General features: G+C 42.2%; 1 protein-coding gene and 1 pseudogene across 11 annotated transcripts in view; one reads left to right on the top strand and one right to left on the bottom strand.

The window, feature by feature from the left end:
• MBTPS1 (membrane bound transcription factor peptidase, site 1) overlaps positions 1-26721 on the bottom strand; it is a 55152-nt gene that overhangs the window by 9808 nt on the left and 18623 nt on the right. For 10 of the 11 annotated variants that reach the window (XR_002828819.1, XR_002828817.1, XR_002828818.1 and 7 more), the window contains exons 5-18: positions 25599-25709; positions 24997-25106; positions 23585-23701; positions 23062-23129; positions 18999-19101; positions 17160-17311; positions 14433-14594; positions 11305-11449; positions 8302-8490; positions 7607-7779; positions 5199-5314; positions 4510-4666; positions 3652-3776; positions 2680-2757 (exon numbers count right to left, since the gene is read on the bottom strand). Coding sequence is in view for 8 of the 11 variants with exons in the window: in XM_023752572.1 (XP_023608340.1) it covers positions 2680-2757; positions 3652-3776; positions 4510-4666; positions 5199-5314; positions 7607-7779; positions 8302-8490; positions 11305-11449; positions 14433-14594; positions 17160-17311; positions 18999-19101; positions 23062-23129; positions 23585-23701; positions 24997-25106; positions 25599-25709 (1806 nt within the window). In the remaining 3 variants the exon portion in view is untranslated. The remainder of the gene's footprint in view (positions 1-2679; positions 2758-3651; positions 3777-4509; positions 4667-5198; positions 5315-7606; positions 7780-8301; positions 8491-11304; positions 11450-14432; positions 14595-17159; positions 17312-18998; positions 19102-23061; positions 23130-23584; positions 23702-24996; positions 25107-25598; positions 25710-26721) is intronic. The other variant, XM_023752570.1, reaches the window with a different exon arrangement.
• Positions 1333-1477, top strand: LOC111825655 (annotated as a pseudogene).

Below are 26721 nucleotides of genomic sequence, written 5' to 3'. Positions count from 1 at the left end.
AATCCATAAATACAAATGTTCCAGAGCAAAGCCTTCTTATCTCTGTTTGTGCCAAACAGATGGCACAATTTACAATGTTTAATGAATCAAAAAGTCAAAAATGCATAAAATGCCACAGGCAGCAACTGCCAGTGACATCATCGCATAATCTAGGAGTCTCCAGCCCTGAAGCAAACACGTTCCCTAGCACTAGATGACGCACATCTTCATCAAAAGCCAGTATTTACCATGTTGGTAACATCGAAAATGTCTGTGGCTCTAAAAGCGCAGCATTTCCTGCTCTATGTGTAATTCCACTAGGAACTGAGTGGGAGACAGCAAGGTGTTCTTGGTGGAGAGGGAGACAGCACAGTACAACAGATGAGACGGAGGGGGGGGGGGTGCGCACTGTGTGGCCTCTGGTTTTCACACAGTTTGTTTCTCACAATAAGATCCTTTGTGATCCAGCATAACCCAGATATTCAAATTTCTTTTGTGTCCAAAAGATCATTCAACTTAAAGCCTGTGTGAAGATAAAAATCCCCTTAAAAAGCATTTCAAGGTAATTTTTATTTTCAGGCCACCAGAACCCCAAAATGAAGTACATACCCTTAAATCTACTTTTGATTCCTCTCCCAACAAAACAAGGCACTAGCAGCTGGCCACAAGACCACTGCTGTCACCCCTGTTTCACCCCTACCAGAAATGACATGGCTCTGTGAGAAGCTGATTTCAGAAAGAATCACTAACCCATGGTAAATTGTGCCAAGCGACTGGGAGACATGATTATTTATGTGCTTAAAGTTAAAATATAACCCTATGAACACAGACCTATTGATTGATCTTGCCTGGATGAAGGGAAAAAGCCCTTCCAGGTAATACAAAAATGAACTTTACCTTGCAGTTGCAAATAAGATGAGTGAAAAATACTTCCTGCCTTCCCTCATTTTCAACTAATGAAACTGTTCCTAATTTCCAATTACAGAAAATGGCAAGCTTTACAATGAAGGGGTTTTCCATTCTGGAATTTAAAAAAATATCAACTTGCATGAGAAAATGAATCCTTCCTGTAAATTTCCAGAAGCCTGTCCTGTTGGGCACAGAAGAGTCTCAAACTCTTGGCCGAGGTGAGAGACGGGAGTGTGGGGCTGCAGGAAGACTGCCCCACACCAGAGCAAGTGGATGGCTTCCCACGTTTGGGAAGATCAAGGCAGTCCAGGTTGCTCTGGCTCCTCTCTGCTCCTCAGGGATGCTCAGGGCACTAACACAGTGTCTCAGATACTACAGTGAGGGGAACTGCAGCATTTGCCTTCTTCAGTGATGCCTGGCTACAATTAAAGAAACAAAATTGAACCCCCCCGGCAATGGGCAAGGAGACACCTGATTGATGGTGTTGCTCTTATATCAATCAGGGGCAAAGCAGATGTACAGTCCTTAGTTCATCCTTGCTTGATGTTTGTGTCAGTGGCCAGAGCTGTTCTATGCCTGAGGCACATAAAATTATAATTCCTAGGTCTTGGAGGGGAAAAGATCAGAAACACTGGTATCATAATAAGTAACTTATTTATATTAACTGAGACTTAGGAGGGGGATGTAGTTTTAAAGTTTGTGGAGATGTTGTGATTATTCTAGTAACTTCTAGATAACAGTAAATAGGTAATTCTAACACAACTCCATTAAGAGTGAACATATCACCTAATAGCTTTTGTGGACATGAACATATGTCATTCTGCACATAAAACTGGATGCTATGAGAATAATAAATGGGTCACAATTGGTGTTCAGAAAATTGGGTGGGGGTCTAGTATGGTAACATTGGAATTATTTCAGAGGGCAGTGACTGTGAATCACGTATTCTCAGGAGCCAGAATGTGTTCACATCCTGAGTCTCTGCCATTTAACTCTCACTGTGGCCTTAGATGCATTTACCCTGCCTGTTCTCGCCTGAAAAGTGAGTTTTAATGATAGTGTATATGAGTTATTGGAAAAAAATAAAACATGAGAAGCACATAAAATGGGGCCTGGCACAGTGTAGCTAATATACATGAGCATTTATCTTTTTCTGGGTTCAGGGAAACAAACAAACAAACAAAACTGAAAAGGAAGACCTTTTCCTGCTTCAAATTCTTAAGGGAATTGTAAGAGAAGACCCTGTAATTAATATTCTTTACCTTCACACAGTTAAAAACATCAAAACATGGTCAACATTTTTCTAAATTTCAGTAATCTGGCAATCATGAGAACAGAACGCTTTATAAATTGTAACACAAATTTTAAGCAACTTTAAAGGTAGTTTTAAAGAATATCTACAAATATTCAACAGCCCCTCTCCTATGGGAAATTCAATTTATTTTGTAGTGGTCAGTATACACATATATCCAAATTATCAGCAAGAGGCTATCTTATCATATCTTTGCATATCCCAGAGCCACTACCCAGAAGTCTTGCTTAAAGTAGTTACCACACAAAATAATAAATTATAAAAACAAAACAAAACTGCTAATGGGTATGTGGATTTCTTTTCGGGGTGATGAAAATATTCTGGAAGTAGATAGTGGTGATGAATGCACAACTGTGTGAATACACTAAAAATCACTGAATTGCACACTTTAAAAGGGTTAAGTTATATGCAATAAAACTGTTAATTAAAATAAAAAGAGAAAGAAGGAAACCAAAGAGCATGTGAACAGCATTCCTTACCTTGGTCTTTAAAAGTGTGTGTTATCACTATGCCATCTTCTGGAAATTTAGCGATGCTGCACCCTGATGCATAATACACTAGAAAACAGTTGTTCAAAGTTATGAGAACATAGAAACATGGAACATTTTATCAACAGCTATTCATTTACCTAAAATGCATTCTTTAGACATTATATGTTTTCTAAAATTGTTTTTAATCTTAGGAGAGGAGCTGCTATTATTGCCTGGTCATACTTAAACTAAAAGGAATGACCTTAAAATTGAACTGGAAAACAAAATACTATTAATATAAAGTTTCTGAATAGATTTCAGACGTCAGAGTTGTCATAGATTTGAAACAACTAAGTCAGGATGAGCAGAACAGTAACCATAGTGCTCAACATATTGTTCAGCCCAGCTGGTGTACTTAGTGGTTGAGCATTGACCCATGAACCAGGAGGTCAAGGTTTGATTCCTGGTCAGGGCATGTGCCTAGGTTGCGAGCTTGGGGTACATGCTGGAGGCATCTGATCAATGATTCTCTCTCAGCATTGATGTTTCTATCTCTCCTTCTCCCTTCTTCTCTCTGAAATAAATAAAAAACTTAAAAAAAAAAAAAGATAATGTTCTAGAAACTAGCTCCCAAAATTAATCTATGGGGAAATGTCTTACATGAGATTTGCAAAGTTATGTCATAAACAGAATCGTATAAATAATCAGGAACCTATGTGGTATTCCCTATTTGGGAAAATACAGGATATAGAGCACCTTACAGGAGGCACTAAAACTAGAGATGCTTGCATAAAGTATTTTCATTTTGAACATTTGGTCAGAACTAGAGTAGCTAACACCCTGCTCTCCAGATGTCCTCTGGGAAGACACTGAAGCATTCTCTCCACAGAGCCTCCCTGCTTCAGGAACCACACCACCTCTCCAAAACGTAGGCTCTCCTAGAATAATGTGCCCTATGAAAACACAAACACAGAACCTTACTGTCATGGCTCGCCAGGGTAAAATCCCCTTCGTACAGGCCATCGCTGAACCCCATATTCCAGACAGACAGAAGTTCATTCAGAGCTGGGATGTTGGCTCCCCCAGTGTCCGGCATCCACCACTGCCTGTGAAGGACAAGGAGGCGCCAAGAAGGAAGGAACTGAAACACTGTACACACTTACTCTCCTCACAACAAAACTGAACTTGCCAGATCCAGCCCAGCCCCATGAGGCTGCAGCTGAAACTATGCTGGGTGTGAGCAATACTATTACATAAATGCTCCAGCCAGTGTGCAGAGGACATTTACTTCATAAAATGCAGTCCACATGACATAAAGGCACTGCACATAAAGCCCAGACCTCGAGGGGTCTGTGAAGGAAAAGAGATGAGAAGCTTATTAAGTTCATCACAGACTGAAGAAAAAAATTCAAACTTTATTACAGGAGTGACATATTCATAATACTTTGGGAATCTTTGATTAATAACTAACTTACAAGGTGTTTTAAAATAACAGGTGCTTTGGTGCATTTAAATTCGTACAGATTCAGTACCAGAGCAATATAAGGATGGAAAAGAACTAAACAGAAATTTAAAGCTCAAGTATCTACGATCAACAAGGAACAACAAAGCCTTTAAATTAGTACCTGGAATCAATGAGCATTTTACTGACTTTACAAGCAGCTTTCAGGAACATCGCTACTATGTGAAGAGAAAGCTTTCTCTAACCAACTGTCTGAACCTGCCTGCGACATCTGAAAAGACCACCAATGGGCCAAAAGGCACTTTAAGTATTTGCTAAGTACAACTTAATTCCCCAAAAGTGAAATTTCTTATCCAAATACCAACTCATATCAGTACCTCGTGTTTTCATCGTAAAACTTGACTTTTCTCATAACAGACGTGTTGTACCAATCACTGAAGACAATGATCGAAAGGCCATTGTCCACGTCCCGCCGCAGTTTGGCAACCTCCTCGGGGAAGTACTCCTCTTCACTGTCCACCATGAGCAAAGTTCCTGAGGGACAAAATGCCAAGCTCTGAGAAATTTCACCTCTGGACGACAGGATGTCACTGTTTCAGAAACACAGTAGTTTACTGGCATCCATGCCGCAAGTTACTGGCTTCTAACATTTTGGTTTGCAGCCCCCGAACCTCTTTAGAAGAGGGTGAAAAAGAAAGGATCGGGGCCCTGCGGTACACAGACACCAGCTAGCAGTGGCCTCTGTTTCATCTGTGACGTCCAACACAAAGATATTTCCCTTACTGCAGAAGAAGCCAAATACAGTGCTAGAGCTTCTTTTAATTAAAAAATAAATAAAATAATAAAAGTACATTCTGACAGCATCGCATTTTAGCTGAACATGACCACCATCACCACTAAGTAGGAATGTGCACCGCTCTGCTTGGTGCCTCCACTGGGACCAGGAGACCCCACACATGCTCCCTTTGCTGGCCTCTCATTTAAACCATAATTCGCCTTTCAAACGTTTCACAAACACCCCACAGAGAGGAAAGAACACCTGGCTAAGCACCCTGTTGTTGCTCACCATATTGGCTGGCGTCAAAGCACGTGAAGGGGGAGCCGAGGACTTCAACAAAGTAGCCCATGCTTCTCAAGTGTTGGTACATGTCCCTGAAATTGGTGTGGATGTGGTCGCCATTCCTGAAAAACAGCAAGCCCCAGCACTAAAATGATCACTCCTTGTCATAAAGGTAGCCACAGGTTAATTTCTGAACCCCGTCGCCTCTGCAGGAGCACAGCTCCATCCCCAGCAGAAGTAATAGGAAATCGTGCTCAAGGCACAGGCATAAAGGGATAAAACAACAAGAAGAAATGCACTGCCCAGCCAGCGTAGCGCAGAGGTTGAGCATCAACCCAGGAACCAAGAGGCCACTGGTTCGATTCCCAGTCAGGGCACGTGCCCAGGTTGCGGGCTTGATCCCCTCTGAGGGGATGTGTAGGAGGCAGCCGATCGATAACATTTCTCTCTCATCATTGATGTTCCTAACTCTCTCTCCCTCTCCCTTCCTCTCTGAAATCAATAAAAATATATTTAAAAAGAAATGCCCTGAGGTATCACTTTAGCGGTGGCATACATGTAAATGGTCAGCAACCACCAGCATTTGACAAATTCGGCATGGGAACGCAGACATGCTGGGCCACGCCACACAGGGCAAATGAACTAAGACGGTGACAAACAGTTAATCTTACATCACTACTACTGCTTACCTTTCCATCCTTCATCCTCCTCAATGTGCTCATTTTCCTACTGTGTACTCCGTCAGCCGCCTACCCAAATGCCCCAAGAAACACCCAGGGTCATTCTACCTCCCACCCTCCCACCTCACAGCCTGAGTCTGCCTCCTCAGCAGAGCGGAACCCATGCCTTCCTCTCCAGGCCCATGGCCATTGCCCTGGTCTATCAACTTCTCCTCATTTCTTTCTACTTGCCTCTGGTCTGAGCCCCTCCAATCTACCTTCCAGAGACATCTTTATAAAGAGCAGCACTGACCTTATGTGGGAACCATGCCAGGTCCCCGGATAGTCAGGCCAATGGGAGCACAGAGGCCTTGTTATCAATACACCAGAATGGCCAAAGGCTGCTCTGGGCATGTGCCTAAATGGGATGTTGAAGGACTCTGAGCCTGAGAATCCTAATCAGGCCAAGATACCATGAGCAGGTGCAAGGACACATGGTACACTGTGCCCTTCAGTAGCCATATGATTAATGTAACTATTGGCATGAAGCCTTCTTTGTCTAAATAGTGTAAAAGTAGGTTACTGACCAGCTAGTCGGCTGGAGTATGTGAAGAAGTCTGGTACAGAGAGCAGCTGGGCAGGGGAGACAGAAGCTGCTGAGCCAGAGAGCTTAGGTACCGCTACGATGCAAGGCAGTGGAGTCTAGGGCATCATGCGGCTGCTCAGATGCTAGCTGTGGGTACAGAGACTGATGCTACTTTATAGAAAAGATACGTATTAATCAGCCGGTGTCCGGCTGCCTTTTGCATAGACTTTGCTATGAGGACTGTCTTGTCTGATGGCTATGTGGCCATTGGCTCCTGCAATAAAGACTCATTCTTATACACTCACAACTTCTCACGGCTTCTCTGTCTGCCCCGCACTGAGAATTGACCTGTGTCTCTGACACTTGGCAAGCAGAGGTAAAGAAGGAACTTGAACTAAGTTCCCAACAGTTAACACAGTGGGCAGAGTTCAAGGAAGAACCAGCCTGGAGTAGTCGGGAAGAATTTAGAAGAATACATGGAACTCAAAGTCACTCGGAGCTCATGCAGGGCTCCGGCTATGCTCTGATACCTTATAAGTGTCCTCCTCAAATCTTTCAATCATTGTTGCTCACCATTTTCAGGGTCAGCCCAGCTACCCTGGAGGGGCTGTGAGGGAGCAGGGCCTGGAGGCCTGAGGAGGACACATCAGGAAGTCTGGCCAGGGTAAAATCCCCTTCGTAAAATCCACACACCCGAAGAAGTATGAATAGGCAGCTGTAGGAGTTTTAAGCAAACCGTGATAGAATTTATGTTTTTAGGTGACCAGGGCTGCTGAGTGGGATTTAAGGGAGCAAGAATGGTAGCAGTCACTCCTCAGGAGGTGATGGATGCTGTCCAGGCGAGATGATGGCCTGAACAAGAGTGGGAGCAGAGGTGGCGGCCAAACAGGGCAGGAGTCAGGACATGTCTGGAAAGAGGACTAACAGGATTTGCTGAATGATTCAACAGAAGGGGAAGAAAGCAATTAAGGATGAGTTCAAGGTTTTTTACCGCACAGCTGTGCAGGTCTGAAGGGAGATTCACAGGATGACGAGGACCTGCAAAGTCTGAGGGTCAAGGAAGTCAGGCTCAGTGAGGAGTGACGTCTGCTTCCTGCAGGGACAGTGACTCCTAGTCCTGCTGGGGAAGGGCTGGGGGGTGATGAGGGTCGAGTCTGGTGGCTGCTTACCAGTCCAAAGGGTCATTCTTCATTCTCAGATTATCCCTGGGGAAGTAGCCGGGCGGATAGCGGAGGTTGTGGTACTGGTCCCAGAGGACTCTCTTGCTTCGAGGAGGAGCAGGAATTATCTTCACCTTAATTGGGAGCTTCACTGTTGAAGTCTGTTCTGCACCATTTTTTGACTGAAAAAAATAAAAGAAATTTGAAGTGCCCCTTTTGCTCAGAAGAAACTTTCAGGTTTGGGGGTTTATTTAACAAGTCGATTCTATTTATCATTTTAACCCTAACAATTTGAATACAAGAATTTCCAATAACAAATGTAGAAAGGAACCTTCATATATCACAATTAATTCCATTCAGGACCTTGAGTTTGAGACTTAAAATTTAAATCACCTTGTTTCTGAAGCTACACAGGATTAACCCTACATTCCCTTTCAGAGAACACATATTTCCTATAATCATTCTGAGCTTGAAATTTGGCATGAAATAGTCCTATCTGCTGTTGCTCAGCAACAGAATTGAAGGCACCATCACTCACTATTGAGCGCTGCTGTACAGGCCCTGGAATCACTGATCTGGCCTTCAAGCCTAATCACACCAACTGTGCTTCCAATCTGAGCCCATTGGCATTGAGCCTGCGCCCCCTTCCTGGCAGGCGAAGGTGAAAGGTTAAGAAACACAAGCCCCTCTCTGCACGCACTTACTTCCACCTCTGCTGGGGAAGCTACGGTGATCATGACGTGCCCCTGCGCAATGCCTTCCCAGGACGCCGCTTTCTTGGTGACAGAAATGGAAATGGCCAGGTAGCCTGACCAAGGCCATAACACCGAAGAATAAGAGAAAGCCACTTCGATGTTGTCTCCATTCTGTGGTAAATAGGGCTGCCAGTCAGGCTGCAGGAGAAAAACAAGCCAAGGCTAAGGTGAAATGCTCAATTCCTAAATTATCTACAGCAGTTTTTGAGAAATACTTCATATTTTAAATAAGGCAAAATGAAATTTGTATACAGACACTAAGCAACGTATAACCAAAGTAGCTTATGGAATGTCTAGAACATCACCCACTAGGAATGTATAGAATCCATTATTTCTGACAGCCTCCAATTGTTTTTCTCTTTTTCTGACAGCCTCTAATTTTAAAGAGAATTTTTTTCCCCAACCTTAAAAAAAATAAGGGACACATATTTCTATCAGATAAAAGTTGATGTACAGATGTAGTGAATTTAAATAAATTAAAACTCTCAGATTGGAGGTTAGACTCCAATTAGCTGTATGCTTAAAAAATCACATCAGCCCTAGCTGGTTTAGCTCAGTGGATAGAGCGTCAGCCTCCGGACTGAAGGGTCCGGGGTTCAATTCTGGTCAAGGGCACATGCCCGGGTTGCAGACTTGATCCCCAGTAGGGGATGGGCAGGAGGCAGCCAATCAATGATTCTCTCTCATCATTGATCTCTCCCTCTCCCTTCCTCTCTGAAATCAATAAAAAAATATGTATTTTTAAAAAAGAATCACATTAATTTAAAGGAATCAAATAATAAAATGACATAGATGCAAACTGTCCCCAAATTCTGAAGCCAATGATTGGGGAGGTGGAAGTTTATGGGACGCCCAGAGGAAGAGCTGGCTTGCTGTCAGAATGCCTGCCCCTTTAGTCTCTTCCAGGTATGAGGAAAGTGAAAAGGAAAGCATGAGAGAGACCATCTGGAAGAAACATAAGTGAGCTCTAACATTCTAATATTTCAAAATTTCAAACTAACCTAAATTACTCATTTCCCTCACAAGCCAGATAGTAACAATACTCCCCAAATGAGTCAGCATATTAAAAAAAAGATCTGAAAAAGGAGAAAAATATTTATAGGGTACATCATGCAAATAATGAGGAAGGAAAGAAATTTTTAATAAATGCTCTTGAAATGACTGGTTAGCAATTGAGAAAATAGTTAATTTTCATCTACCTCTTATATCACATATCAAATTAACACAGATTTAAAAGCTACACATTTAACAAGCATTAAAGTCAGTAGAAAACGAAATTGAAATTTTTAATTATATCTGTGGAGACATGTTTCTAATGTTTGAAACAAAATAACAAAAGATCAAAATTCAACTGCATGGAAATGTGAAACATTTACAGAACTTCCATCCCAAAATAAAAACCACCACTCACATTAAAAAGAAAATTTAAACAATAATTTGTGTAACTTTTTGCATAAAATACAACAGTGGTTAATTTCTCTATGACACGAAGGTCTTCTTGCTCAAATGCATAGGGAAAATCTAAATTCCAGTACAAAAATGGGCCAAGGCAATAAAAAGCTAATTTGCACAAGAAAAAATAGAATTAGCATTTTCCAGGTTTATTACCTGGAGATATTCACCTCACAAATTTAAAGTTAAAAGAAGAACCACCTAGAAACAAACCAAATGTCCATTAAACAAAATGAGATCCATCCATACAATGGACTATTATTCAACCATAAAAAGGAGTGATGCATTGATACATGCTGCCACACCAATGAACCTTAAAGGCATCATGCCAGGGGAAAGGCCAGTCACAAAAGACCACATATTGTCGGATGCCATTTAAATAAACTATCTAGAATAGGTAAACCCAAAGAGACAGAAAGGGTATTAGAGATTGCCAGGAGCCAGAGGGAAGGAATTTTATCTCATTTTAAAAAAATCTCATGGAATTTAAAAAAAGTACCACCCAGTGTGGACATTGTGGAAACAGCACCCTCTACAATCTGAGATGATGTAACTCCTCTTGGAAAGAATTTGGTAGTATGTACCAAGAGCCATAATAATGTCCATGCCCTCTGGATTCCAACCCAGGGAGTTTACATTAAGGAAATAATTCAGAAGAAAGGGAAATCACATATACAAAGACATTCAATGAAATGCTTATATTGGAAAACCACCTATTTTTTGTTCATGCAAGGAGAAACAGTAAGCAAATTATGACTTCATAGTTCTATGTAATATTAAACAGCCACTATAAAGTACATGGAGACCTATATACATTTTTTAATGTTTTCAACATAATGAAAACTGAAAAAAAGGACTAAATTTTTGCCTAGTGCACAATGATAACAAAAATTATGTATTTCAGATAAGAGCTGGAAAAGATTATTTAAAAAAAATAGTGGCTATGACCACTATGCTGTGCACCTGAAACTAATACAAAATAATACTGAATGTAAATGGTAATTGAAAAACAAATAAACCAGCTCGTATGTAAAATTTTTAAAAATGCCTATGTTACTGTGCTGGGGCTGAAAGTTATTTATCTGTTCTCTTTCCCTATCCTTTACTGTTGTGATAATGTTTATGCAGTAAGTATAAAAAAATGATAAAAACAAAATTCAAAAAAGACCATACTTTCTAGACCTTAAGGCCCATTCATGCTCATTCTCACAAGTGAGCCTTTAATTATAGGTGGGAAATAATAAAGATAAAGGATCATATGTAATTAGTCGATTCAGAAGCTAAACTTAAGATGCCAAAGTAAAAAAATAGCAAATGGATTTTACTAATTTATCCCTGACTTATGTATAAAAGACTTAGGGGAAAATAAATTACTGCTTCCAATACCCTGGCACTCGACAGGAAGAGAGAACCTTTCCTGTTTTATTTTCAGGAGAAAACGCTAAGACACAAAGGTCTGGGCCAGGTCCAAGTTCACTACAAGCTAGAGAGCAACTTCACCTTGTCTACAATTCTTCCTGTGACACCCATGCCATTGAGGATCGTGACATTGACGATGGTCGGCATTCCTCCATAGTAGATGGGCTGGGAGCAGTAGGGCCACATGTAGGGACACTCAGTCAGATCAATGTAGCTGGGGCTCAAACTGAAACAAAGAATATGGTATTAGAGTAGGGCATGTTAGAAAACAACACTGAAGCGACACACTGTGTAGGAAGAGGCGACAAGGCCCTTAGAAAGGCCTCAGCAGGCATCTGGGAACTTGGCTTTGAAGTGCTCCCTGCACTGAGCAGGCCTCTGGGCCAGCTTGCCCAGACTGTCTGCACAAACAACGGATGGAGCAGAACACTTTCTTCCTTCTGCAAGTCTGGAACTTCAGTGGCAGTGGCTGTGGCTGGCAGCCCCAGTGAATGCGTTGGACTCAGAGTCTCACATCACTGGGGCAAAGATGAACTTTTAAATAAATGCAGCTGTGACAAATGGGTGGTCACTTGGCAAAAGATAAAATTAGATTCATACCTCACACCACACACAAGAATAAACACCAATGGATCACACCACACACAATGGATCAGGGAGTCTCAAGTAAATAAAAGAAAGCAAACAAGTATTAAAAGAAAACCTGGGTGAATTCTCTTTCATCCCAGTGCAGAAAAAGGCTTCCTGTGACTCAAAATCCAAGGACAACAACAATAACAGACTAATAAAGTTGGCTATTTAAAAAAATAAAACTGCCTGGCAAAACACTTCACACAAAATCAAAAGACAATCGACAAACTGTAAAACATCGGCAAATATATATCACCAACAAATGGTTACTAACCTTAATGTATAAAAACCCCATAACAACTGAGGGACAAAACCTCCCAAGAAAAAAGGGAAAAGTGAACACATACTTAACAAGAAAAATATAAATATGGCTGTTAACTATAGACAAAAGAGTTCAAATTCACTCATAATTAGAGAAGACATGGAAATTACAACAATATTGAGAGACCATTTCTCACTGATCAGGCTGGCAGAAAGTAACGAGCATGACACAACATTGTGCTGCTGAGGCTCTGGGGAAACAGGCACTCATGCCTCGCTGTGGAATACACACAGACACAACCCTCTGGAGGGGAATGGAGTGACACCTCACAAAGCTCCTTGACCCAGCAATCCCACTTGCAGGCATTTTCTCCGAAAACACAACCTTCAACAAAGCTAAAATACTAGACACAAGGTTATTCAAAGCAATAATTTGTAACTGCAAAATACTGGGAACAATTTAAATGCCCAAATATAAATAAGTGGGTGAATAAACAATGGTATATCCACACTATGCAGCTGTAAAAAGACAATCTCTATAAATTAATACAGAGCGATTTCCAGGTGCTGTTGAGTGACAAAAACAAAGTGCAAAAGAATATTTGTAGTAATGCTCTCCTTCCTGTAAGAAAGAGTGGGCAAAAGTAGGTTTATAGTTGTGAGTGTGCAAAACAGTCTATTCCTACATTATTAACTAGAGGCCCGGTGCATGAAATTCATGCAGGGGGCAGGGGTCATCCCCTCAGCCCAGCCTGCACCCTCTCTAATCCGGGACCCCTCAGGGGACATCCCTTTCACAATCCTGGACCACTGGCTCCTAATTGCTCACCTGCCTGTTGGCTTGGTTGCCCCTAACTGCCCCCCTCTTTTGGCCTGATCGCCCCTCACTGCCTCTGCATGCCAGCCTGATCACCCCTAATCCCTCTGCCTGCCTGCCTGATCGCCCCTAACCCCTCTGCCTGCCTGCCTGATCACCCCTAACCCCTCTGCCTGCCTGTCTGATCGCCCCTAACCCCTCTGCTTGCCTGCCTGCCCGTCCCTAACCCCTCTGCCTGCCTGCCTAATGCCCCTAACGGCCTCTGCCTGCCTGCCTGCCTGATTGCCTCTAACTGCTCTCTCCCCTACCAGCCTGATCACCCCAAACTGCTCTCCCCTGCTGGCCTGAATGCCCCTAACTGCTCTCCCCTGCCGGCCTGATCGCCCCTAACCACCTCTGCCTCGGCCCCCGCCACTGTGGCTTTCTCCGGAAGATGTCTGGTCTATCTGGTCTAATTAGCATATTACCCTTTTATTAGCATAGATGTTAACATTAGGAAGAGTTGGGTGAAGGATTTATGGATCCTCATATACTATTTTTGGAACTTTGTTGTAAATCTAAAATCATCTTCAAATAAAAAGTAACATTTCTTTACCAATAACACATAACCTCAAGCTAATCATGAAAAAGTATCAGATAAACTCACATTAAGAGACTGTCTATAAAATAAGTAACTGCACTCCCAAAGGAGTCAGAGTCATGAATGACCAAACTGTTAGAGGCCAGAGGAAACCAAGGAGACATGACCACTAAATGCAACGTGGGGAACAAAGAACATAAGAGAAAACCAGTGAACTGTGAACAAAGCCTGCAGGTTAATGACAGGACAGGATCAGTGCTCATTTGTTGGTTTTATGAGTTAAATTATGGTTATCTAAGATGCTGGCATTAGAGGAAGCTCAGCAAATAGTATATGAGAACTCTGTATATTATTTTTGCAAATTTCTATAAACCTATGGTTATTTCAAAAGAAAGTTTTAATAGAAAACCATTATTTCAAGCCATTTATATTAAAAATAACAGAACAGCCCTGGCTGGTGTTACAGTGGTTAGAGTGTTGGCCCACGCACCGAGAAGGGTTGCAGGTTTGCTCCCCAACCCTCGTCAGGGTGCATGCAGGAGGCAACCAATCAATGTGTCTCTCTCACATTGATGTTTCTTCAATGTTTCTCTCTCTCGCCCCCTCCCTCTCTCCCTGCCACATTCTCTGAAAAAAAATCCTCATACAACAAATACATATATATGTATACATATACAATAAATAAATAAATAAATAAATAAATAAATAAATAAATAAATAAAACAGAACAGAACATCAGGAAGTGGACAGCAGTTCAAGTTCTGCCAGCTGACACCGAGTAGAAGGGGCAGAGTGAAGCTCTCCATGGGCTCTGAGTGTTGTATGTGGTTCCAGTTTGGAGGCTAATATTTAGTGCAGAGGGAAAAACACCCTCAGGACCCAGTGAGGAGAAAGGCCTATCCGAAAATTAAACATACTGACCTTGCCTGTGGTTTGTAACTGTTGAGGATTTGATAGGCTCTGAGGAGATCCAGCTTGCCATGGCCTTGCTCAAACATATTGACTCCAGGAAGTCTCCGGGCTGATGCAATCAGGGCCTGCTTCATACTGGCTGGATTCACCAGTTCACGTTTCTGGACTGTGCTGAGGGAGAAAATCATGTATTTTCTCATAAAAGAGTGAAAATCTGATTATTCCTAATTTGCAAATGTGCAAATGTGATCTCCAATCTTGTTCTGTCTATAATGAAAGTTTCGTTGGTAGGGCCCATGCTAAGATGAGGATACTGTGTGATCATTTCTGCAACAGACTTGGGAGTGACCAGTTATTAGCCTTCCACATGGCCTGTGGGAGCAGTGACTCATGGGGCTAGTACCTGTTTATACTAAATGGATCAGAAAAACATATTTTTCCTACTAAGTCGACCTTACAAATTATAGAAGGCAAGACTAGGTAAGAGGTAGTGGCTCCTCAGGGGAAGTCAGGAGGAAGAGGAAAGCTGGGAAAAGGAAAGGAAAACATACAGGTCCTAGAAAGGGAAGTTAATGCCGGATGGGCAAGAAGCACAGCACCTGAGGGAAGCCCACTGCCTCCACAGCGAAACCCTGCCTTTCTGTTTTGGAAGCCACTATGTGATGCATCACTCTGGTGAATAAAACCTGATAGGAACATGCAGACCAGAGGCCACCTTGAGAGTTTCATCATCAGGATGCATCTGGACACACTAAAACTCAGCTCTATTGGCTAGAAACTTAGTGACACCTAAGAAGCATCAACCTCTTAAGAATGCTGGCACTAAGACATTCATTGTTGTACACCTATGTATTATATCACAAGTGAATTTTAACTTCTAAATGTAGGTAAGCAAAAAATAAAAACTTACTCCAGTTGGTTTTGGAGTGTAAGCAGGTTTTTCTAACAGGTTTAGAGAGGAAATCTGACATAATGAGAAGAGGACATAAAGTAGGACCAATTCTCAACAACAATAAAAGAACTGCTAAAAGCTAAGCTATAGGTCAACAACCTTCCCCTCTTCCTGCTGATAGAGCAAGACCAAAGGTTAGGCTCTTGTTCTTTACGGAGCACCGGAGGCCGGAAGCTGAGGAAGCGCTTCCTTGTTGCTCAGTATCTGTTCTGAGCTATTAGTCAGGCCATAAAAAATATTCCTGAACTGTCACAGTGGCATTTTCATCTGCTGCAGGGAGATGAGGGAAGTGAAAGCTTTCCTTGACGCTGAAAATATCTGCACTTAGAGATGCCACTAGAAATGGAAAACACATCCTCCTCATCTCCCCACTCATTTGACAGGAGGGGGATTTGACAGACTGAACAGTGGAGCTCAGAACCACGTTCCTGTTAACCATCATGGCAAGGGGGAGCGTACGCTAGTACTTTTTGTTTCATAATCAACAAGAGTGGAAACAAGAGCCCTAGCTAGCGAGTCCAGAAGCCCAAGGGAGCCAGGTAACTCCACAGTTGGCATGGCCTTTCCTCTTCTTTCACTGTATGTAACACGAGGGTGAGAAAAACAACTAGAAGAGAAAGAGAATGTTTCCAACAGGCATGTGGTTATTTTCCAAGACTACTCTCACCAATGTCAACAATCTCAAGAATTTGGCTCTGAACTAAGGGAAGGATGGGAAAAGGAAGAAAGAGATAAAGACCTACTTTTATGAAGGATTATTAATAAAACACATCTCTGGCATTAGAAGCTAAAATCAACATAAATTTACTTGCTTTTAAAGAGAATTTTAAATATAAAAACATTTACTATCATTTGCCTGTTTTAATTTAATTTTAAAATTAACAGAGTATAACTTTGAAAACTGTAGAGTGTTGTGTTATTGCAACACAAAAGCTCAACTAAAGCCTCACCTAGACAGAAAGTTGTTGTTTTTTTTTTTTGGGGGGGGGGAGGTGCTGAAGGTGGGGAGGTAAAATACAAAATAAGTGCTAGCTCCTAAGACATCTTCTTATAATTTTGAGAGTAAGTGTATCCGACTAAGTCAGAGCACGTGAGCATCAATTCTATTCGACTATCTTTGAGAACTTCCAGTTTCATTAACTACAAAATGAAGGGTCGATCATTAAGCTCCATTCCAACCATAGATGGGATTCAACAAGACAAAGAGAATAAGTCAATTACACAGAGAATCTTGTCTCTCCCAAAGGAGTGGTGACTGCCAGTCCCACTGCCTGGTTTGACAGCTCCTTAGCTAACAGAGAACATTAAAAAGTGAATCCCCCAGGAAATGGAGGATATGGCACGAAAATACCTTACTTTTTGATCCTTGCCTGATATACACACTTGTTTGGATACAACAAGTACAGATGTAGCACAAAAATGGTATAAAAGCAAACAAAATGGGGACACTGTACTTTCCTCTCAATTTTGCCGTGAACCTAAAACTGCTCTTAAAAAAAAGTCTTCAAAAAACAAAAACAAAACCAGACCTCAAACATAAAAAAAGTAACAGGTATTATGTCCTTATGTATTGCTTTACGGTTTAGCATTTACATAGTGTTCCTACATATATGTCCACTAACTCACAAGAATCCTCCCTCAAAGAATAAATCCTGACCTCTTTTGTGGAGATGAAGAAACAGATGGAGCAAGGTCACATGATATGCTCTAAAATTCTAAGCTGGTGGCAAGCAAGACTCAGCTGGTCTGCTGGCACCACCTTCTCTTTGCTAGGCAACACTCACCTTACTAGCAAGGTGACGGCGCCGGCAACCACCGGAGAAGCCACGCTGGTCCCGGAGAGGGCCCGGCAGCCCCCTTTCATACCGGAGCCCCTCACTCCAGCACCATAGGTGACAATATCAGGTTTCACACGGCCATAGCCTCCTGGTAGCTCCTAGAAATAAAAGGAGGTTGATTTCTACCACAGCACACACAATGGCACACAGAACAGAAACAAGGGTTACTTAAATGGAGTGTAACCTCACTAAGATACTGGTTTTAGTCTGAAATTCACTGCAATACAGAAAACAAGCTTAAATGATAATGTAGAAAATACAATTATTTTTGGAGTATTTTATAACAACCAGGGTAATAGTAATGTCATAGAGCAATTACAAAGTGAATCTTTAAAATTTTGGTAGCATGCAAAACTAGAAACTGAAAACTGATTTATCGCTAAATAACTTAAAAATTAGAAATATCTTAGAAATATCAGACAATACTAAAAATTAAGAAAAGAAAAATTTTCTTTATAAGAAAAATGTACATAATATAACTGAAGATTTTAATCTTCCACCAGAGGGGAAAGAAGAAACCATTCAGAATGATAAATGTAACTGTACAAGTAACAGATAAGTTTTTAACGGAATACCCTGAAATTTCATGGAAATTGAGGCAAAATGAGAATTACAATAGGATCTTATATTCTGTAGAAAGAAGCAATCCAACTGAAGTAAAAATACCTTTCAGGGCAGTCAAACATAAATGGACTTGCATCCAGCTATGTGGGACCCTGTGTAAAGATACCTTCAACTACAGCTCTGTAAGTGTCTCAGGAACATTTCTAAGGGCATAGCAATGCATTAGAATTCCATGAAAGCACTTCCGAGGGAGCCAGAGAGACATCAATTGGTGGTGGTGTTGTTTCCAAGTATTTAGCCATACAAAGAAAGTGCTGAGGGAGTATAGGTGAATGAATATGAAACATATCCCTGGGACTGACTTTCTCAGGGTGGGGTCCACCCGACTGGCGACAACTGAACATCATCAAGAAGGCATCCAAGTGCACATGGCATGGACCCACTGTGGGGCCAACTGAAAATGGTGCCAGGAGAGGCGATGTTATAGAGGGAGAAGGCTATCCCATAGAGTGGCGCCAGTGCGGACAAGGCCACCATGTCCTCAGGAGGCTGCGAGTCTTTTCTGGGATTTCCCAAGACCTCAAAGCTTGGCACCCTTGAGTTAGAGCACCCAGAGTGATGTGACCCTGAAGACCCTGTGGGGCAGGCAAGAGTGCCTATTGCTGCCTGAGGGAGCATCTAACATTGACTCCACCGCTGTTCTGATGGGTAAAGGAGGACAAATTAGATGCATGATTAAACCCAGAGTAACGAATTAATTAACTTGTTGGAGTTATTTCCATTTTGTCCAGCTAAATACAATTACTTCTGCGTTAGCAGAGTTGATATTAAATTCTTCTCACTGGCTTCTCTTGCTTCTTAAGGCCAAAAAAATCATCTCACCTAGCACCAAGGAAGACTGCTCACCTTCCTACTACTTAGGACAAGTGGGCATGAATCCAGTTGACCTACAAAGTGAGTCACTCAGAAATAAGTAAAACTGAAGGGGAACCAGGAAACACCACTTAGAACCTGTCCCTGCCTGCTCACCATAGTCAAGTGGCAGGCCAGATCAACGGGGCCAGATCTCTTGTCCTCATGGCCGGCAAGTACCCACAGACCTGGCTATGCCATCCAAGCACGTGAGGGTTGGGCTTACAAGCTTTTCTATCTGTGCACTTACAAATGCACCCAAAGGCTCTGAGACAAACGGTTCCTTTAGGCACATGAAAAAAAGCCTACCCAGGTAGTCATTCCCCTTGAAGAGAAGCGGGCGATGTTATCCTCAAAGTCAATGCCACCTACTCCAATCACATCCATTTGATCAGCAGGGTTATTCAGAGTGCTAAATTGAGGCACAAAAACACAAGGAAAGAAAAATAATTTTAAGTGAATAATTCAAATCAAGGCAAATCCTCCCAGAAAAATCTAAGACGGTATTAGGCTCTTCTGTGTCAAGACACGCTGCTGGGATGGCCTGCAGCTACTTACAGCTGTCCTGTGGAAGGCCAGGCTCACTGCCACCCTCACACTGACCACCCTTTCTTCCTTTTCCTCCCTGTCAACATATCATACTGTGGCCCAAGACTTTCTTTTTCCTTCACTACCTCTGGCTTGAAGGAATCCCCCTTCTCTAACTTCACAAGATTTAACACTATGATAATTCATCACCTACTTATACATTCTCACATCCCTTTCAAATTGTTCCAAGCGTATTCATCCTGCCTCCCCAGTTAGATCCCACATTCCTCTGGGAAGGAGCTGTAATCACACATTTGCATCTGCCACGGTCAGGAAGTTAGTTTTCAACTGATAGTTTGCAGGGTGTTCCCCTTTCCTCACTGGGAATTGTGGAAATGATAACCATTACTCCGTAATCTTGAGCTCCTCAAAGGAAAGAGGCAGAGAAAAAACCATGTAATTCTCTTCCATACCTCAAGTGTACTAGATCTGCAAAGAAATTATAGTGAAATTGATAACGACAAAAATGTTTAAACTATAAAATCAAGATATAAATCAGGATGCAGCTAAACTATTTGAAAATATAAAACAACCATTTATGAAAATGCATTTCCGAGCTTTATCTATTTGGTAGTTCTGCTACCAAACAAACAAACTCTGACAATTCAATAACCAAAACTGATTCCAGTGGCTTCACTGAAACTAGTAGCAAGATTTTAGAGCATGAGCTTTTGACCAGTTATTTAAACCACGCTGCATCAAGCCTGGCACTGCCTTTTAGCCCACCGGCCAATGACATGCTATCAAGTGGTTGTTCAGAGGCACTGCCAGTGATATTTTACTGTCTGATGCTAAAAATTTATAAATTTCCATGAAATCAAGGAGCAGAGCTTAGAAGTCACTGACAAAACTTCCCACTGTAGTTGATGCAAAAAAAGCCACCCTCTGACCCTCCCTCTACCTGTCAATCCCTATAATACTTAGTGTGCTTTAAACTAGACCCTTAAACTAGAAGGGAAAACATCAAGAACTCTTTGCTGGTGATGAAAGGGGAAGCTGCAGCTGCAGACCCCTGCACCGTGAAGTTTAAGTGTCAAGGGTGCAGGACCCTGAGAGAGCTCACAGCAAGGGGATCTGGAGATGCGAGCATTATTTGTAGTGACTGGCAGCTCAATGCCTGCAATAAGTGACCCAGCAATTTGCGTACAATGCCGTCATCGAACTACCCGATGCCCAAGCAGTAAGCTAGAACCGCACAAGCTGTGCCATCCTGATTACATGCCATTCCCATCACTGCAAAGCAGCTGGCAGGTCCGGATCTGTGCAGCTCTATGGACAGACACAAAGAGCGACACAGGGCCCTCCTCTCCAGGATTCTTCTCTAATACCGTGGAAACGAACAACTCTTTGATTACAAGCTACTGAGTGTGTGTGACTGCCCAGAGAAGTCACAGGATTTCAGAAGAGCGATTCGTGTATGGCAAAGCAGTCAGAACGGCATGTGGAGGAGCTGGGAGCCCACAGGTGTGACCAGAAGGGAGGCAAGCTAGGAAGGTCGGCAGCAGGAACAGGTGATGGAGACTGGAAAAAACATGGTCTCTAGGGAGACCCAGGAGGAGACTGGAGCTGAGGAAGGTGTACACACAGTAATGGAAAATAAAGCTGAGCCCACAACTTCAGGTGACAATGGCGAACTATGGCAGAAGGCCACAACAGGCCCACCACCTGTTCCGGTAAGTAAAGTTTTACTGGAACACAACCACAACCTTTCATTTACACATTCCAAGGCTGCCTTCACACTACAAGGGCCACACCACATGCCCACAAAGCCTAAGTATTGATTATCTGATCCTTTACAGAAAAAGTTTGGCGACTGCAGCCTAGAATACTGAGGACCTTGAAAATCAAGAAGAAAAATTCTGATTTGATTAGGCAATAATCCACTGAAAAATCTGGAAAAAGAAAACTGCCAGGACATGAATTTTAACAGTAGAAACACACAAAAAAGGAAGAAAAAGAAGAGCCACTACTTACAGAGGCCCAGCATTTGAAGTACTTTCCCCATCTATTTTCATCCTCCATTACCACCTACATGGGCGGGTGTCATGCCCTCCTGTGACAGGTGAGGAGTCTGAGGCTCAAAGACTGAAGGTCCCATAGCCTCTGAGGGGCAGGTGGGACTAGTCTGGCTCACACCTGCACTCTTCCCACAACCCACATCACCTATGCAGCAAGAGCTGGGGCGGGAAGAGACCGAAAGGCAGGAAGACCGGCTAGGACCCCACTTCATAACCGGATGACTCTGAACTGGTAAGGGCTGGCCTCGGGGGGAGACATCAGAAATGGGAGAAGGAGCAAAGTTGAGAAACATTTGAAAGGAAAAAAGAAAACTTGATGAGATTACTTAGAAATCAGTGTTTTCCATGGTAGAACTATAGTTATGTCACCTATGACTTAAATATTGCTGATGACACAGAAAAATCCAATTATCTGGACCCTTTACAAGAAGATCACTGACTAAAGAACTATTGGGTCAGAAACATGACTGCCAATATGCATGGTTTTTGGCCTATAAAAACATTAATTTCACATATTCAGCCTAACCCTATGCCCTGAACCCCTTGCATAAGCTCGCCAGTCCTCAAGGCCACCTGCTCTCCCAGGGATGTGGCTGCGAGGCAGTGAGTGAGTGTTTCTGAGGTCCAGGCACACATCCTCACTGTGTGCACCATAGACACACACGCATCCGGGAGGGAACACATTCATTCGTCTCTACTTCTACTGGGTTATGACACACTAAGGCAGCCGTGGGCAAACTACGGCCCGTGGGCCGGATCCGGCCCGTTTGAAATGAATAAAACTAAAAAAAAAAAAAAAGACCGTACCCTTTTATGTAATGATGTTTACTTTGAATTTATATTAGTTCACACAAACACTCCATCCATGCTTTTGTTCCGGCCCTCCGGTCCAGTTTAAGAACCCATTGTGGCCCTCGAGTCAAAAAGTTTCCCACCCCTGTACTAAGGGCAGACTCTGTATTTTCTTTGCCCTTTGTGGTGACCTGACACTCTTTGTCACTGCACGTAACCACACACATCTTAGTACCCAATAAAAGAGGGTGACAAATCCTACTGCAAAAGAATTTCAGCACAAGAAATTATTTATATACATTACTGAGAGAATAAACATTGGAGCAGCAGATAAAAATAAAACTGGGATCTCTAAACCAAAGTTTTCTGCTTGTGATTCAGTGACTAATGTTCTGTGTCTCATGCTGCTTCAGTTCACCACGCCAGCACAGCACAAAGGGACGTTTCTGTGACACTGTTCTCTCTGCTTTCCCCATCTGATCCCTCTTGTCAACCTCAAGAGCACCACCATCTGTGTTTATTATGCTGCTTTCTCCCATGTTAGTTTTGTTTATTCCTTATCTTTCCTAGAGAGGCAGGCCTCTCATCTATCTACCTCCTCACCCCTGTGCCTCCTACAGAGTGGGTCTCCATAAATACTGCAAAATCCTTTCATTTTCTAACAGACTGACTTCCCTGATTTTGAAGAAAAAAGTAAAATAAAAACATTAGGCCTCCAAGTTTCTATTTATAACAAAGTAAAAGAGAAATTAAACAGAAACAAGACTGGCCTTGAGTTGATAACTACTGAAGCAAGTGGTGGGAACCTGAGAGTCATTATGCAGCCTGCTTTTTTGGAATGCTGAAAATTTCCGTATGCAGTTTTAGATAGTTATAAACAGGTATAAATACAAAAACAGACAGACAACAGTTTTTCAGTTATTTCGGGGGGAGGGGGAACCACCTCTAAATTCATCCCTATTGGAGATACTTACCCATAAAGAGGCCCATCATTGCCGATAGCAGAAACCATGATTACGTTGTTAGCTGTTAATTCCCACACCTACAAAATTAGCAAGCATTTATTTATGAAAGAACACCACTTTTAAACAATCGATGGATAACTATCAAAAAATAACCACAACTTTGAAAATTAGTCCTAAGAAATGTACCACTGAAAATGTACCACTAGACCCTTATAGGCATGAATGTGTTTGGTAACTGGTATGTTAGCAAGAATAAAAGCCAGGACATAGGACTATGCAGCACATGGAGCAGACACTGGCTTTCCAGGCACGTTCAGAAAACATGAGTTATGTGTTTACAAGTACATGAGAAGGAGTCAACAAGACACCATGTCCTACTATCCAATGCAAGTCACTAACCCTCACGTCATCACCCATCTGTCCTTACTAGGCAGTCACCTTGTGGGTAGCAAACCAGCAGCACAGGAGGGAGGAAGCATTCAGAGTTGGGCTTGTGAAGGGAGCCCTCACCAAGTGCAGTGATATGACCAACCTTGTCGACAAAGGGATGGTCCATGAAGTCAGGGCCGCCGATGCTGAGGTTGAGCACGTCGATCTTCTTTAAGATGGCGTAGTTGAAGGCATCCAGGAACCAGGATGTGTAGGACACCTGGATAATGTTAAGACAGTCTTTCAGGTGTTTCAGTGAAAGTGTCAAAGTGTACAACAGAGTTTGTAATTTTAAGGGTAAAGTATAAACTCTTAGCAGCATGAAGTATTAACTTAAATTGCAGAAATAAATCCCAAGAATAAATAATGTTCCGCAATGTAGACTTCTACATCCAGAAACTCTAAGACTTCATTGAGAGAGCATGTTCTGAAAGCACCTACCTCTCCAGGTCTAAGGTACAGCTTCTTACCTTCAAGTACACTTACCGAGGCAAAATCCCTAACTTCTAACTGCCCCTATTACAAAACGATTGATCCTAAGACACTTGTATTAAGTCAAGTTTATTAAACTGAATAATTTAATGTATTTGTCTAATAATCTTTATTGCTAAATAGGTTGAAGGATAAATGGCATCAATAGAAGTTATTTCATAGAACTATTTATCTGATGTTCAATTCCTCTTAGTTTCCTGACAGAAGTTAAATTACTTTGTGTATCACCATTTAGGTGTTTCTATAAAATACAAAATTAAACTTACAATAAAATGAGTGTAATAATTAAGTATCATGTTTTCTAAAGGCTTTTAAAAATAAGACTACATATTTGTATTTGCTTGTATATGCAAAAGAAATTCTAGGAGGAGGGGTATAAGAAATTAAGAAATCCTCACATGAGAGATGGGGAAGTAAGGGGCACCTGCTGGATGGGGACAGGGTTGGGAGAATTACCCTGCATTGCCTTTTACACAAATATATAAAACTATGTATCACCTAACAGAAATTAAACGTTATAAATAAATACTAGAACCCTCTCCCTTTCCTAGAAATCGTTTCCAAATGAAGAGTAAGGGAAAGGCTCGTAAATCCACATTGCTCAACATGATGCCAAATGCTGGGCTACACAGGTGACCCTCAGGGTCACATCCAGTAGAGGTGAAAACATATAAACATGATTATTCTCTCATGTAGAAAGTACTAGAAATGTGCCCAAGATGCGGTGGCACAGGAGCCGTAGGCAGGCCCAAAGGAGAGGAAGAAACGGGCAGTCAAGGAATCCCTATGCACAGGTGCCCCAAAGCAGGGTCTTCAGGGTTCCAGTGAGGCCATGAAGGGGTGGTGCAGAAGGGCAAAGCCATACCAAAGGGACAGTAGAAAGACAGCACGGTTCATGTGGAACGTCTGCAGCAGCTCAGCTCGCTGATGTGTGTGCATTTAAACCAGCATGTGTTTTCTAGAGTTTTAATTTTTTACCTTTTAATATCAATTCTTTACATTTCAGGGGTCCTCAACACCTACCTGGTTGTTGGTAAAGACCCTGAAAATATGAAGTTCGGCATCTGGAGCAAATCCCTGGCATTCCCTCATGCTGGCTATCACACCTGCCACAAAAGTGCCGTGGCCCAGCCCTGTTGCCCATAAAAAAAGAAAAGTCAAATAAAAAAGAGAAAATAAAGGGGAAAAAAAGTCATAAAATTGCTGGTAACGTGTGCCAACATGCAACATTTCAAACCAATTCAAACAGGCTCACTCTCCAAGTCCTTGTGTAGAACCTCTGCCTCTCGGTACTGTCTTCCACTCAGAGGCCGCACCGTACCTGTCTCACTTCTGGATCTAGACAGTCCCGCTCTCTCCCCAACAGAAAGCTTCTCCGCCACCAGGCACCCCTCTCTCTCTCCTCAAATACCAACTCCCAACATCCTAAGACATTTAGAAAAGTTCCCACTAGAAGGCAGTAACAACTTGAGTTTGTCTGAATAACTAATGCACACAAACTGTTTAATCATTGACACTCAGAAAAAATACTTAACTGCTAAAATGGGGGGTGGGAGTCCTGCATGAAGCCCACATGTGACCAGAAAATGCCTCACGCATGCTCTCACCACTGTGTGGCCACCTACCATCGTCCAGCGTTCGCTCGTTGGTCCAGTTGGTTCTCTCCTTCACATTTTTGAAGTGGGGATGCTTCTCACTTAGGCCAGTGTCAAAAACAGCAACCCTTACGTTAGCACCTTATCCCCAAAAGAAAGCAAGCACAATCAGGTTTGAGAAATCATCGTTTTGAATTTTTGTCTATAACACACATCTCTCCTTGTGACCCATGGAGAGCATGTCATGAAGAGCCAAAGTTGGCCCAGAGTGCACAAGGTAGGGTAGATGCACCGGGGGTCCTGGCTGGGGAACACCACCATCTGCTGCTAAACAAGGCTTGAGGATAAACAAAAAAATCTCGCTGGACACGCAACTGTCACCAGTGCTCAGGAATGAACCACCTCTCCCACTCCTCCTCCGATGATGGATTTCCCCTTGCGGTAATTCCCTCCAAGTCTGCATCCCCTCGTCTCTCTAGAGAGGCACTCACAAAGCACACACCTCTAGGAGCAGGGGAACTAGCCTGACTCTTGACAAGGACAGTGACTTATTCACTGCTGCTCATTCATGAGAACAAACTCTGCAGAGAGGAGCTGTGAACACACAGGGGTAATCCTATTTCAAGAAAAAAAACACATTTTTATAATAATGAGTCTATTTCAGATACTAGCCAAAAGCCATCTGCACCAATGTGAAATAATAGATGCTATCAGATCAAGAAATTCTAGAAAACATGTAGAAAAAAAAAAGGTAATTCTATTGTTTAACTAACAGCTGTAATGAAAGCAATGTCTTTCTGGAATGAAAGTTGTGTTTATGTATCAATACTACCTTAAATAATCAGTTATAGTGAGATAACCATCAAAATGCATTACTTACTTTTTAAAAAGGCACACATAAAATTGGAAACCATTTGGTTTGGGGAATAAAAAATGTGTTTCTGAAAATTAGAGAACTTGTCTGGTGAAGGAGTTTTCACCTTCAAAAGATAAAATCAAGCAAATACAATCATTTTAATAAAATGTCAGTCCACCAGGTATTAAAAGTTTAAGTGTCTCAGGCATCCTGAAAGGCTGGAGGCTGAGGAAATCAGAAGAGAGGGAAGGGTCTCCAAGTCTAGGAGATATGGGGAAAGGCACCTAGGCAAACTAT

This window comes from Myotis lucifugus, unplaced genomic scaffold (assembly GCF_000147115.1).
Source record: "Myotis lucifugus unplaced genomic scaffold, Myoluc2.0 scaffold_35, whole genome shotgun sequence".
NCBI classification, from domain to species: domain Eukaryota; kingdom Metazoa; phylum Chordata; class Mammalia; order Chiroptera; family Vespertilionidae; genus Myotis; species Myotis lucifugus.
This window is presented reverse-complemented; position numbering and strand designations above follow the sequence as displayed.